Source organism: Quercus robur, chromosome 3 (genome assembly GCF_932294415.1).
Source record: "Quercus robur chromosome 3, dhQueRobu3.1, whole genome shotgun sequence".
Taxonomy (NCBI): Eukaryota; Viridiplantae; Streptophyta; class Magnoliopsida; order Fagales; family Fagaceae; genus Quercus; species Quercus robur.
In genome coordinates, this window is record NC_065536.1 from 49,311,179 (window position 1) to 49,324,696 (window position 13,518).

The window sequence follows — 13,518 nt, forward strand, 5'->3', positions numbered from 1 at the left end:
TATGAAGAAAATGTTAGCCAAAAGAAAGCAAAAGTAATAAAGACTTCGGCTGCCGACAATCTTTTGTGCTTCTATCAATTATTCAATTTCCTAAACATTTCCTCACTTAAGAGCTAAACACTTTGCCATGATTTCATCATAATGTATACTTTATTTATATATAGAATTCCCCAATTCATTTTAAATTAAAACGATATTGTCAATCTAAGTCTATGGCCCTGGCCCTTGAATGAGAAAGTGTTTTTTCTAGGAAAGACTACAAAGACGGAGGTGCTCCTATAAATTACCATCCAATTAGTATTGTTTTCACAATTAACCCTTACTTCTCATAATCTGATAATGGAGGGTTCCTTTGGATTCCTTTTCCTCACTTTTCTAATTATTCCTCTTCCTAGTTTTTTCATTTTCTACACCGGACACTCTTACTCTCACTCTCACTCTCAGCTTCATTGCATCAATACCGAGCGATACGCCCTTCTCACCTTCAAGCAAGACCTTATTGATCCTTCAAATCGGCTCTCCTCTTGGACTGTTGATGGGGACTGCTGTCAGTGGGTTGGTGTTGTCTACCACAACCTCACTGTTCACGTCCAACAACTCCATCTTAGAACCTTTTATCCTTCAAGTGGTTTTGCAACTGAAGAACAATATGAAGCTTATTTGCGGTCAATGTTTGATGGTAAGCTAAATCCTTCTCTGCTTGATTTGAAGCATTTGAATTACTTTGACCTCAGCTTCAATAATTTCTCTGCTTCTCCTATTCCCTCATTTCTTGGTTCAATGAAGAGTTTAACATCTCTTAATCTCTCTAATGCGAGATTTGTGGGACTCATACCTCATCAACTTGGAAATCTCTCCAATTTGCTCTATCTCAATCTCAAATGTTATTCGACTAATGATTTATATGTGAATAACCTTCAATGGCTTTTGAGTCTTCCTTTGCTACAACATCTCGATATGAGTTATGTTAATCTTAGCAAAGCCTCTGACTAGCTACAAGTCACAAACACGTACACTCCCTTCCTTGTTTGAGTTGCAGTTGTCATATTCCCAACTTCCTTTCATTCCACTAACACCCACTGTTAACTTTTCATCTCTTGTTGTTCATCTCCACAACATGACTTCTCATAGGCACCTCGATCTATCTGGAAACAATTTCAACTCTTCAATTCCCAATTGGTTGTATAGTTTTAGTCATCTTGAGTTTCTCAACCTTGGCTCTAGTAATTTGCATGGTACAATCTCCAGTGCCATTCGAAACCTAACATCTGCCATTAGTATTGACTTGTCAAGAAATGAACTTGGAGGAAAGTTGCCAAGATCGTTGGGTAATCTCTATAACTTAAGGGAAATCAGATTGTCATCCAACAAAGGGAGTCAAGAGATATCTGAAATCTTAGAAAGTTTATCAGTGTGTGTTTTAGATAGACTAGAGATCTTAGACTTAAGTAATTCTCAACTTCATGGTCATTTGACGAATGAACTTGGTCTATTCAAAAATCTAGCTGATCTTGTTCTTTGGAATAATTCAATCGCAAGTCCACTTCCGTTGTCTCTTGGAAATCTCTCGTCTCTGACATACCTGGATCTTGAGAATAATCAATTCAACAGAACTCTCCCTCAAAATTTTGGACTGCTTTCCAAACTTGAGACTTTATATATTGATTCTAATATGTTGAAAGGTGTTGTGTCTGAAGTTCATTTTTCAAATTTAACAAGTTTGAGGATACTTTATGCATCTAGAAACCAACTGACTTTAAAAGCAAGTCAAAATTGGATTCCTCCTTTTCAGTATGAGTCTTTATTCTTGTGATCATGGAATTTAGGGCCAAAATTTCCCACATGGCTTTGTTCACAAAGGCATTTGCAGTCGTTAGACATTTCTGATACAAGGATTTCAGATGTGGTTCCTCCTTCATTTTGGAAGTTGTCTTCTCAGTTCTGATTATTAAATCTCTCCCACAATCTAATATATGGAGAAATTCCCGTGATTTTGTCTGCTTTAGTGATTGATTTAAGTTCAAACCATTTCAAAGGTCCTTTACCTTGTATTTCCTCTAATGTGTTTGTGCTAGGTCTTTCTAAAAATTCATTCTCTAGATCCATTTCTCACTTTTTGTGTTTTAGAATGAATGAGCAAAAATATATAGGATATCTCAATCTTGAAAAAAATCTTTTTTCAAGAATAATACCTAATTTTTTGATGGATTGGAACTACTTGGAGGTCTTGAATTTGGGGAACAACAATTTCAATGGCAATATTCCAGCATCAATGGGATCTTTGACTTATCTTAAATCTTTGCACCTATACAAAAAATTTTCTTTTTGGAAAGTTACCATCATCTTTGAAAAATTGTGAACAGTTGGTAACTATTGATGTTGCTGAAAATAGGTTTGTTGGAAACATACCTTCTTGGATTGGGCATAGATGTACAAGCTTGATGATTCTTAACCTTCGCTCAAACTATTTCCATGGTCACATACCAAAAGAACTCTGTGCTCTAGCTTCACTCCAAATATTGGATCTTTCACATAGTAAGCTGATGAGGCCGTGAAATCACCAGTGAGCCGCACAGTCCACGCTCGCCGCAACTAGCAACCTGCAAAGAAAAAGAAAGTGATCTTGCCGTGGGCACCGGTGTGGTGTCGACCAAATACCCTCCGACGATCAAGTTAGAATTGTTCTCAACTCTAGAGTGCTAGAGAGGGTGTTTTTTGCGTACCTTGATTTGCGAGAGTATTCAAGCTTTTATAGTAGAAGAAAGTCGGTCTTTCCTCCTTGGACTAGAAGTCTTTTCCTTGTAGGACTCTTTTTCCTGAAATCCCAAACGTGATGGGCAAATATTTCCTTGTAGAGCGAGTCTTTTCATTAAGGTGGATCTTCTAAAATTGCCCTTGTGCGAACCTCCTGATTTTCTGGGATTCCCTTGGATTTTAAACGTGCGTATCAAGCATTTTAAGCGGGACTAAGCCTTGGGCCCCTGCTTAACGTCGGCCCACGATCTCGAATCCGTCAGGCCCAAATGTTGCACAATTTCTTACCCATCAGTTGCCCCCTTCACCCTATGGTCCGTCAATGTTTTTAATGGACGGATCATTAGGGTGACGGTTAGATAAATTTGGGGGATGACGATTAAAGGTTCATAATGATAACGGTTGAGAAACTGACGTTTCTAGATGGATCAACCCGTTGGCTGAAGATTCATAAAGTTGACGGTTCCACAAAGGGTACGATCCGCTGATGCGTGCTGACAGGTTGTCAACATTTATTGGTATGCCATGTGTCAATCTCGGAATGGGTGTTGTATCGAATCGAAGCGTCGCTTCGTCTTCCGTGCATCTCCCGTATATATAGAGCTCGTCAATCTTCCATTTCTACTATTTTCAGCCAGAAATTGTTTGTCAGAGCGAAGTCGTCACCCTTGTCAGAGCACTCCGTCGAGGACCAGTATCCGCAGATCACACCAACCGTCAACTATCTTCTACCAAGTGTGGTGAGTACTTATTTTAATATCATAGTCAAGTTAAATTTATGTCCTTGCATTTTTGTTAGGCTTACTACCCCCGTCAATACTTTCAAACCCGTCAGTCTTAGGTTTCTTCATCAATTGTAGGAAATGTCTAGTGCGTCAAGTAACCAGTCGGTGGTTCGTGACGGGACGGAATACGAGGATGTATACCCGTCCGGTCATAAAGACCAAGAGAGTCCCGGCGAAGATAGGAGTCCGTCTGCCTCCTCTTCATCCTCAACAAATGAGGATGTGGAGATAGTTGAAATAGAGGGTTCTGGTGACGACGGGAATCAAGCACTGGAGTCTGTTGTAGGTGCTGATGGACTAAGGCAGTTCATCATGTTACCAGAGTGGACGGTGCATAGGTTCACATCCGTCATCAGGGAGAGACATTTCAGTACTTTTAGATCCAACTTCCAAATTTCGGACAACATTCCCATCCGTCTACCCTATGTGTCGGAGAAGTGTTACTACGAAGGGGTAGAAGGTGTTGGGGTATACGAGCAGGTGTTGAAGGCAGGACTTCGGTTCCCGCTCAGTACACTTTATAGGGAACTCTTGCATTATCTGGGATTGTCCGTCACCCAGATATCTCCGAACGCTTGGAGGGTCTTCATAGCAATGGAGATTCTCTATGGTGCAATGTCGGATGGAGAAAGGAGATTGACGGTCCGTGAGTTTCTTCACTGTTACCGTCCTGATGAGATTGATAAATCAAGGGGGATGTATAGTTTTGCTAGTCGAAGCCCCTTGTTGAAGGTGATCTTTGAGACCCCAGACTTAAATAGAGACTGGAAGAGTCGTTACTTCTTCCTGGAGGGTGACAGATGGATGAACCGTCCAGAGGAGACGGAGTACATGCCGGTTGACACGACCTGGGGAGTGATAAATCAATCGTGTATGCACCCGTCCTATTTTCGTAATACATTTCATACCCGTCCATTTTTATATATATATTTTGATCGTCTTTCTCTACAGGTAGACGGCGCCCTCAAGTTAGTCTTGAGGAATTCAGTTTTCTTGAAAAGATTTGCAGAAAAACTAAGCCAGAGGAAAGGACTTGGGCCAAGTTGGTGAACCCGAAGACCATACATTGGTACTGTGACGGTCCTGAGCCCACTCAAGAGGCTATTAGATACGACGAGCGAGTTCACAGACATAAGCCCGTCAATTTTACTTGGCCAATTTATTTCATCGCTTATTTAGTTTAATTTCATCCGTCGTAATTTGCAGAGATGGAGGATGCAAAAAGGAGAGCTTTGATTAAATCTCAAGCCGTCAAGAAGAAGGAATCCGGTGAGGTGACACCAAAGGGGTCGGCTCCATCCTCGAAGAGGAAGCTGACATCAAAACCCGACCGTCCGTTCAAACAACCCAGGATTTCTCTTGAACCAGTTGTTGGCTTGATGGCTGAGGGTGCTAAGGCCGTCACCCCCACTAAGCATGGGATGGGGAAGGGTTTTATGAAGGCCCCGGACACCAAACAAGAGAGACCTCCTCCCCTCCTCTGTGACGACTCCAAGTTCGCATTAGAGAAGCTGTCGTCTATTATCACGGCGGAGGATTATGAGAACCTAGGAAATCACTCGACGAAGGCTATGGGAGAGACGGGCCTCTTTGCTATTGCTCAAGTGAGTTATGTCCGTCAATTATGTTTGTTTTTCCTTTTCGTTTAATACATTACGTGACGGGCTCTCTTTTCGTTTGTAGTCCTTGGTCATGATGAAGGGATTACTGGATCGGTGTCTCAATCGTGAGAGTACTTTGGACCGGGTGCGTGCAAAGGCGGAACAGACGGAGGAAGAGCTTGGTCAACTCCATAAATGGAGGTCCAATATGGAGAAGAAGCTGGAGCTCTCTGAGAAAGCAAGGAAAGAGCTGGAGCAGAAGACGGACGAGGCGTTGACGGTTTTGGAGAAGAAGGAGAAGGAGATCAAAGAACTGAAGGACGAGATCCGTCATGCTAAAGAGGTAGCCGTCAAGGAGTACCGCAACTCAGACTCCTTGTTGAGCGAGCTGGCAGACTCTTTTCTGCAAGGCTTTGACGACTCGCTTCGTCAGATCAAGAAGGTCTATCCCGAGCTGGATGTGTCAATGATCAAAGTTGACGACCAAGGCCAGACTTCTGCTATTCCCGTCGCTTCCGAAAATACGGAGGACCTCTTTGGAGATGAAACAGCTCAGGGTGACGGAGAATCAGCCTTGCCGAAGGACGTTCCGGATGCCGACCCTAAGAAAGTTGATTGATCTTTTGTAATTTTTGTATTTTGAGGACGGTTTGTTCCTTTTTATACGTTTGGAGCAGTTTCATGATAGACTTATCCGTCAATGTGTACTTTAAACTTTTATTTCTGCTTTATGTCAGCCTTCATATCGAACAATGTTTTTTTCTTTGACTATGTTTATGCATATTTTCGTTGTTGATTGAGCATTTGCATCCGTGAGGATTTTTCTCTCTGTCTTTCTGTATGGGAATTGTTAATTTGGAAAAACTTACCTTTTGGAGGGTCCGTCCCATCCATGAGCACGTGAATGGGTTGCACCGGTTTTTTAATCCGTCTGCTTTTTGAGAGCTTTTATCTACCATGGGGATCCGTCCACTTTATGGTAGTTATCTCACTTCTAATTGGATCCGTCTATTAGGTGGACTCATGGATATACTATCCGTCTACTTTGTGGTGGTTTACCTTTAATATGACCGTCCATTTCATGGTTAGCTCTTTTAACCGTTTCGGTGATCCGTCCGCTTTGCGGACAGCTCTTTTATCGTCGTGGTTATCCGTCCACTTTGTGGCGGTTATATCATCTTTAAAATCACCGTCCATTTTCTGGACTTGTAAAAATTTTAACATTTTCGGTGGTCCGTCCACTTTGTGGGCAGTTCTTTTATCGTTGTGGTTATCCGTCCACTTTGTGGCGGTTATATCACCTTTAAATGCACCGTCCATTTTATGGACTTGTAAGAGTTTTCACCGTTTCGGTGGTCCGTCCGCTTTGCGGACAATTCTTTTATCGCCGTGGTGATCCATCCACTTTGTGGCGGTTGTATCACCTTTAAATGCACCGTCCATTTTATGGACTTGTAAGAGTTTTCACCGTTTCGGTGGTCCGTCCGCTTTGCGGACAGTTCTTTTATCGTCGTGGTGATCCGTCCACTTTGTGGCGGTTGTATCACCTTTAAATGCACCGTCCATTTTATGGACTTGTAAGAGTTTTCACCGTTTCGGTGGTCCGTCCGCTTTGCAGACAGTTCTTTTATCGTCGTGGTGATCCGTCCACTTTGTGGCGGTTGTATCACCTTTAAATGCACCGTCTATTTTATGGACTTTAAGAGTTTTCACCGTTTCGGTGATCCGTCCGCTTTGCGGACAATTCTCTTATCGTTGTGGTGATCCGTCCACTTTGTGGCGGTTATATCACCTTTATCTGCACCGTCCATGTTATGGACTTGTAAGGATTTTTCACCGTTTCGGTGATCCGTCCGGTTTGCGGACATGTTCCTTGTAGCATATCCATATCCATGCGAAAAATTAAGTTGTCAGTGAATACTCAAATAAATAAATAAAAAACCAAGTGCCTGCCCCCTTGGGCTTAAAAAGGCACAAAAAGATTGTATCAAAAGTTGGAGAAAACGTCGTAAAAGTTAACAGAAAAATAAATACGGGAAATTGAAAATCTTTCTCATATTCTTCTTTTTTCTACGGGTAGTATTTCCGAAGATGCTCTGAGTTCCATGGGTGTTGTAGCTTTCGTCCATCCAATGTCTCGAGGTGGTAGGTGCCCTTCCTTAGCCATGACGTGATCCTGTAGGGTCCTTCCCAGTTGGGGCCGAGTTTTCCTTGTGAGGAGTCTCTGGCAGCACCCATTACCTTCCGTAGTACTAGGTCCCCAACCCTGAAGTCCCTATGCCTTACTTTGTTGTTTTAATGTCTTGCCATGAGATTCTGATAGCGTGCTAGCCTTTGCTCGGCCGTCGTCTGACTTCGTCCAGTAGATCAAGCTAGAGGCGCATAGCTTCTTTGTTCACATCTTCGTCGTAGCTTTCCACCCGGTAGCTGGTGAGTCCCACTTCTGCAGGAATGACAGCTTCTGTCCCGTACGCAAGTCGGAACGGTGTTTCTCCAGTGGGTGTTCTTGTTGTGGTCCGGTATGCCCATAGGACACTAGGTAGTTCGTTTGGCCATATGCCTTTTGCTCCTTCAAGACGGGTCTTGATTATCTTGAGTAGGGATCGGTTTGTGACCTCAACCTGTCCGTTCGCCTGTGGGTGTGCGGGTGACGAGTAATGATTCCTGATCCCTAGCTCCGCGCAAAAGTCTCTGAAAGCATTGTTGTCGAACTGTTTGCCGTTGTCAGAGACCAGTACCCTGGGTATCCCGTACCTGCATATGATGTTTCTCCAGACAAAACTTCGGATATTTTTCTCCGTGATGGTGGCTAAGGCTTCCGCCTCGACCCACTTGGTGAAGTAGTCTATGCCGACGACCAGGAATTTTAACTGCCTGACTGCTGTAGGAAGGGGGCCCATAATGTCAAGTCCCCATTGCACAAACGGCCAGGGTGCCGTCATAGGTGTCAGATCTTCGGACGGCTGCCTGATGAAGTTACTGAACCTCTGGCATTTGTCGCAAGATTGGACATAGGCTTGCGCATCCTTCATCATTGTAGGCTAGTAGTACCCTGCATGGATCAGTTTATGCACCAGTGACCGCGCCCCTGAGTGGTTTCTGCAGATACCCTCGTGTACCTCTCTCATTACATAATTCGCCTCTTCTTTGCACAAACACCTCAAGTATGGTCGAGAGAAACCCCTTTTATATAAGATGTCTTTTATCAGCACGAATCGTGATGCCTGGACCTTCAATTTTCTGGCGGCACCTTTCTCATTCGGTAACACCCCGGCCTTTAGGTAGGCGATCAATGGCGTAGTCCAGTCACCCTCAGAGTCCTCAACCTGCATGTTTGTTTCGTTATCGATTAATGAGGATGTTTGCATGAACGACAATACCTGTTCGAGGACCACTACGAACTCGGCTGATGCAGACTTTGCTAGTTGGTCAGCCTACCCGTTCTCTTCCCTCAGGATTTGAACGAATTTGACTTCGATACTGTTGGTCCGGTACTTCACTTCTTCCAAGTATTTCTTCATTCTATCGTTCTTGCATTCGTAGTCACCATTGATCTGACTTGTTACTACTTGCGAATCGCAATGGACAATTACGTTCTCCGCTCCTGCGGCTTTTGCGAGGTCTAGTCCCACCACCAAGGCCTCATACTCTGCCTCGTTGTTGGTTATTGGAAAATCCAGGCGGATGATGCATCGTATCGTGTCTCCCTGCGGAGTTTGTATTACGACTCCAGCTCCTCCGGCTCGCCTGTTTGAGGATCCGTCTGTGTAGATTTTCCACTGTTCCTTTACTTCTGCCAATTAGTCCTCCCCGAGAGTAAATTCGGCGACGAAGTCAGCTACTGCCTGTCCTTTCATGGCCGTCCGCGGGCGGTATTGAATGTCGAACTCGCTTAGCTCTATTGCCCACAAGGCCATTCTTCCTGCTGCTTCCGGGCTGTTCATAGCTTTCCTGAGTGGCTTGTTTGTTAAGACAATGATTGTGTGTGCCTGGAAGTACGGCTTAAGTCTCCGCGCAGCTATTACTAGTGCGAAAGCCAACTTCTCCATCTGGGGGTATCTCTCCTCTGCACCACGGAATGCACGGCTGGTAAAGTAGACAGGCTTTTGTGTCCCGTCCTCCTCCCTTACTAAAGCTGCGCTCACTGCGGCATGCGAAATTGCTAAGTAAAGGTAGAGCTCTTCACCTTGCATGGAAGGACTGAGCAATGGTGGAGATGAGAGATACGCCTTTAAGTCGTTGAAGGCCGCTTGGCATTCATCCGTCCACTCAAATGACTTTCTTAAGGTTCGGAAGAATGGTAAGCACCTGTCCGTCGCCCTTGAGACAAATCTGTTTAGGGCCGCAATCTTTCCATTTAAACTCTGGACTTCTTTGACCGTCCTCAGGGGTTCCAACTCCATTATGGCCCGTACCTTCTCCGGGTTGACTTCTATTCCTCTCTGGGACACCATAAAACCCAGGAACTTTCCCGCCGTGACCCCGAACGCACACTTGCTCGGGTTTAGCTTCATGTTGAACGATCGAAGTGTGTCGAACGTTTCTCGGAAGTCGTCTAGATGATCTTTTTCGCACAGGCTTTTGACTAACATGTCGTCAACGTAAACCTGAACGTTTTTGCCTATCTGGCGTGCAAACATCTTGTTCATTAGCCTCTAGTAAGTTGCTCCGGCGTTCTTGAGTCCGAAGGGCATTACCTTGTAGCAGAATAATCCCTGGCTGGTGATGAAGGAGGTTTTTTCTTGATCAGATACATCCATCCGGATCTGGTTGTAGCCCGAGAAAGCGTCCATGAAGCTTAGGAGCTGATGTCTTGCAGTTGAATCCACCAGGGTATCTATCCGTGGGAGCGGGTAGCTGTCTTTGGGGCAAGCTCTGTTGAGGTCTGTGAAGTCTACACACATCCGCCAATTCCCGTTTGCCTTCTTCACCATAACGACGTTCGCCAGCCAGTCGGGATAGTATACTTCTCTGATGAAGCCTGCCCCTAGTAACTTCTGAACTTCCTCGGCTATGGCCTTATCCCGCTCCTAGGCGAAGGCTCGTTTCTTTTGCCGGACTGGAGGAAAAGAGGGTGACACATTCAACCTGTGGACCATGACTGATGGGTCAATACCCGGCATGTCTTCATGGTTCCAAGCGAAGACGTCTTGGTTACTTCTTAGGAAAGTTGTGATCGTCTGTCGCACCAGCCAACTGGCTAGCATGCCGATTTTGGTTGTCCGTTCAGGCCGTGCGCCATCCAGTCTTACTTCTTCTAGCTCTTCAACTGGCTCTGCCGTTACTTTCTGTTTCCCGATACACATCGTTTGCTGTTGATCCTCCATTTCTATCATGGCAATATAGCACTCTCGGGCAGCGACTTGATTTCCCCGCAACTCTCCTGCCCCGTACTCCGTCGGGAATTCAATCATTAGGTGGTACGTCGAAGTTACCGCCTTCCAGAAATTGAGAGTTGGTCGGCCGAGGATGGCGTTGTAGGCGGACGAGCAGTCGACCACGAGAAATGTTACTTCCTTGGTGATTTGCTGAGGATAGTCACCTGCTATCACTGTTAGAGTTATTGCGCCCAAAGGGAATATCTTTGCGCCCCCAAACCCTACGAGTAGGGCGTTCGTGGGGGACAATCGTTCCCTGTCAATTCTCATCTGCTGGAATGCTGGATAGTACAGGATGTTCGCTGAGCTGCCGTTGTCGACGAGTACCCGATGCATATTATAGTCCCCTATCTGTAGGCTGACCACCAGCGCATCGTCATGAGGATGGTGAAATCTCCGAGCATCATCCTCTGAAAAGTGTATGACGAGGTTACCTATTCGCGTCATCTTTGGTACAGATCCTGTGAGTTGGACGCTATGGACCGTCCTATGATAGGTTTTGCGGGCTTTTTTGGAAGACCCGGCTGCAGCTGTGCCCCCTATTATCATCCGAATGTCCCCTATTGGTGGTCTGGGGCGCTCGTTCTCCCGTCGTGGGGTCTGTTCTTTCGGTTTGTCGGTCTTTTCCCTGCTGACGAACCTTTGTAACTTTCCCTGTCTGATCAGTGCCTCAATCTGCTGCTTCAGGTCATAGCAGTTGGCAGTGTCATGCCCGTGGTCACGGTGAAAGCGACAATACTTGTCCCTCGGTCTTTTGTTGGGATCTCCTTTCAACTTCCCTGGGAATGTCAATGCTCCTTCATCTTTGATTTGCATCAGTACCTAGTCAATTGGGGCGGTTAATGGGGTGAAATTGGTGAATCTTCCTGTGGGGGGTTTGAAGCGCCTTTCATCACGCTGATCCCCGGTTCTAGCGACCTTTCTCCCCCTATCTTGTCGCATATCCTCCTGCCTCTCCCTCTTCTTAGGTTTCTCTTCGCGGGCCAACAGTGCGTCTTCTGCATTCATATACTTGGTAGCCCTGTAGAGTACATCCGCCATGGTCTTCGGGTCGTTCTTGTATAAGGAAAACAAGAACTTCCCCTTCCGCAGCCCGCTTGTAAACGAAGCTACGAGTATCTTATCATCCGCTTCGTCGATCGAAAGGGCTTCTTTGTTGAAACGGGTTATGTAGGCTCGCAACGTCTCGTCTTCTCGCTGCTTGATGCTCATCAGGCACGCGGTGGACCTCTTGTACCGATGACCGCCAATGAAGTGGGAGGTGAACTGGGCGCTCAACTCCTTGAAAGTATTGATGGAGTTCGGTGTCAGTCTACTGAACCAAACCCTCGCAGGTCCCTTCAGTGTGGTCGGGAACACCTTGCACATGATCTCGTCAGGTACCCCCTGAAGGTGCATCAGGGTCTTGAAAGTCTCTAGATGATCGAGGGGGTCCTTGACCCCGTCGTAACTTTCGATCTGAGGCATTCGGAACTTCGGTGGCAGGGGGGATGAGTTGACGGACGCAGTGAATGGTGAGTCGGTCCTGTTCACTAAATCGTCGAGGTCGGAGGATACCCGCCCCTTGAGGGCGTTCATCATGACCGCCACTGCTCCTTCATCGCCTGCATCTCCGCGATGATAGGTGGGGGGGCAGGATCCGTGAGAGACGGAAGGCTCTCGTTTTGCCGCTCTTGTCGGCTTGGGATGTTGCTGTCCTCTGGATTCTCCCGCTCCCTTCGCTCGGCACTGTCACCTTCCTGGTTTCGTTCCTGAGAGTTAGGTCCTGCATCCCTTTGATGTAGCCGTTCCTCCAGATCATGATTCTGCTTTGTGAGTTGTTCGACCGCCGTCATGAGGGTCTGGACTTGCCTTTCCAGTGCGGTAGATCTTGGCGGTTCATCTCCTTGGGCGTTGCTGGTGGTGGCCATTGAACGAGTGAGTACCATGCAACTCTTACGTCTGGGAGGCGACAATCTTTCTCGCGTTTCCCACAGACGGCGCCAACTGATGAGGCCGTGAAATCACCAGTGAGCCGCACAGTCCACGCTCGCCGCAACTAGCAACCTGCAAAGAAAAAGAAAGTGATCTTGCCGTGGGCACCGGTGTGGTGTCGACCAAATACCCTCCGACGATCAAGTTAGAATTGTTCTCAACTCTAGAGTGCTAGAGAGGGTGTTTTTTGCGTACCTTGATTTGCGAGAGTATTCAAGCTTTTATAGTAGAAGAAAGTCGGTCTTTCCTCCTTGGACTAGAAGTCTTTTCCTTGTAGGACTCTTTTTCCTGAAATCCCAAACGTGATGGGCAAATATTTCCCTTAGAGCGAGTCTTTTCATTAAGGTGGATCTTCTAAAATTGCCCTTGTGCGAACCTCCTGATTTTCTGGGATCCCCTTGGATTTTAAACGTGCGTATCAAGCATTTTAAGCGGGACTAAGCCTTGGGCCCCTGCTTAACGTCGACCCACGATCTCGAATCCGTCAGGCCCAAATGTTGCACAATTTCTTACCCATCATAAGCTATCAGGAAGCATACCTAGATGTGTTAAAAATTTTAGTGTCATGGCCATAAATAATATTTCAAATGATCACTTGAATTCTTATGGTTCCTCAAATCCTTATGGTGAATCTTTCCATCTTGAAAGAGCATTGCTTGTGATAAAGGGAAAATTTCTTGAGTATAGCACCGTTCTCCAACTGGTAAAAAGAATAGACTTTTCCAAGAATAGTTTATCAAGAGAGATTCCCAAAGAAGTGACCAATCTTCGAGAATTACAATCATTGAATCTATCATATAATCTCTTGATTGGAAGTATTCCTATGAATATATGTACTATGGGTTCATTGGAATGTATTGATTTCTCTATGAACCAACTTTCAGGTCAAATTCCCTCAAGCAAGTCTAGTTTGACATTTTTAGATCATTTGAACTTGTCAAACAACAATTTGATTGGGAAAATCCCTTTAAGCACCCAGCTACAAAGTTTTGAGGCAGCTAGTTTCATTAGAAACAAACTTTGTGG

The 13,518-nt window shown here is 45.4% G+C and overlaps 1 protein-coding gene and 1 pseudogene across 1 annotated transcript; one reads left to right on the forward strand and one right to left on the reverse strand.

Moving 5' to 3' along the window:
- Positions 1 to 339: 339 nt before the first annotated feature.
- LOC126719701 (receptor-like protein EIX1) lies at positions 340 to 1,813 on the forward strand (annotated as a pseudogene).
- A 9,527-nt stretch (positions 1,814 to 11,340) lies between these two features.
- On the reverse strand, positions 11,341 to 12,099 carry LOC126719702 (uncharacterized). Its single transcript, XM_050422230.1, has one exon. It carries the CDS (start codon positions 12,097 to 12,099, stop codon positions 11,341 to 11,343), a length of 759 nt encoding a protein of 252 aa, XP_050278187.1.
- Between the last annotated feature and the right edge of the window lie 1,419 nt (positions 12,100 to 13,518).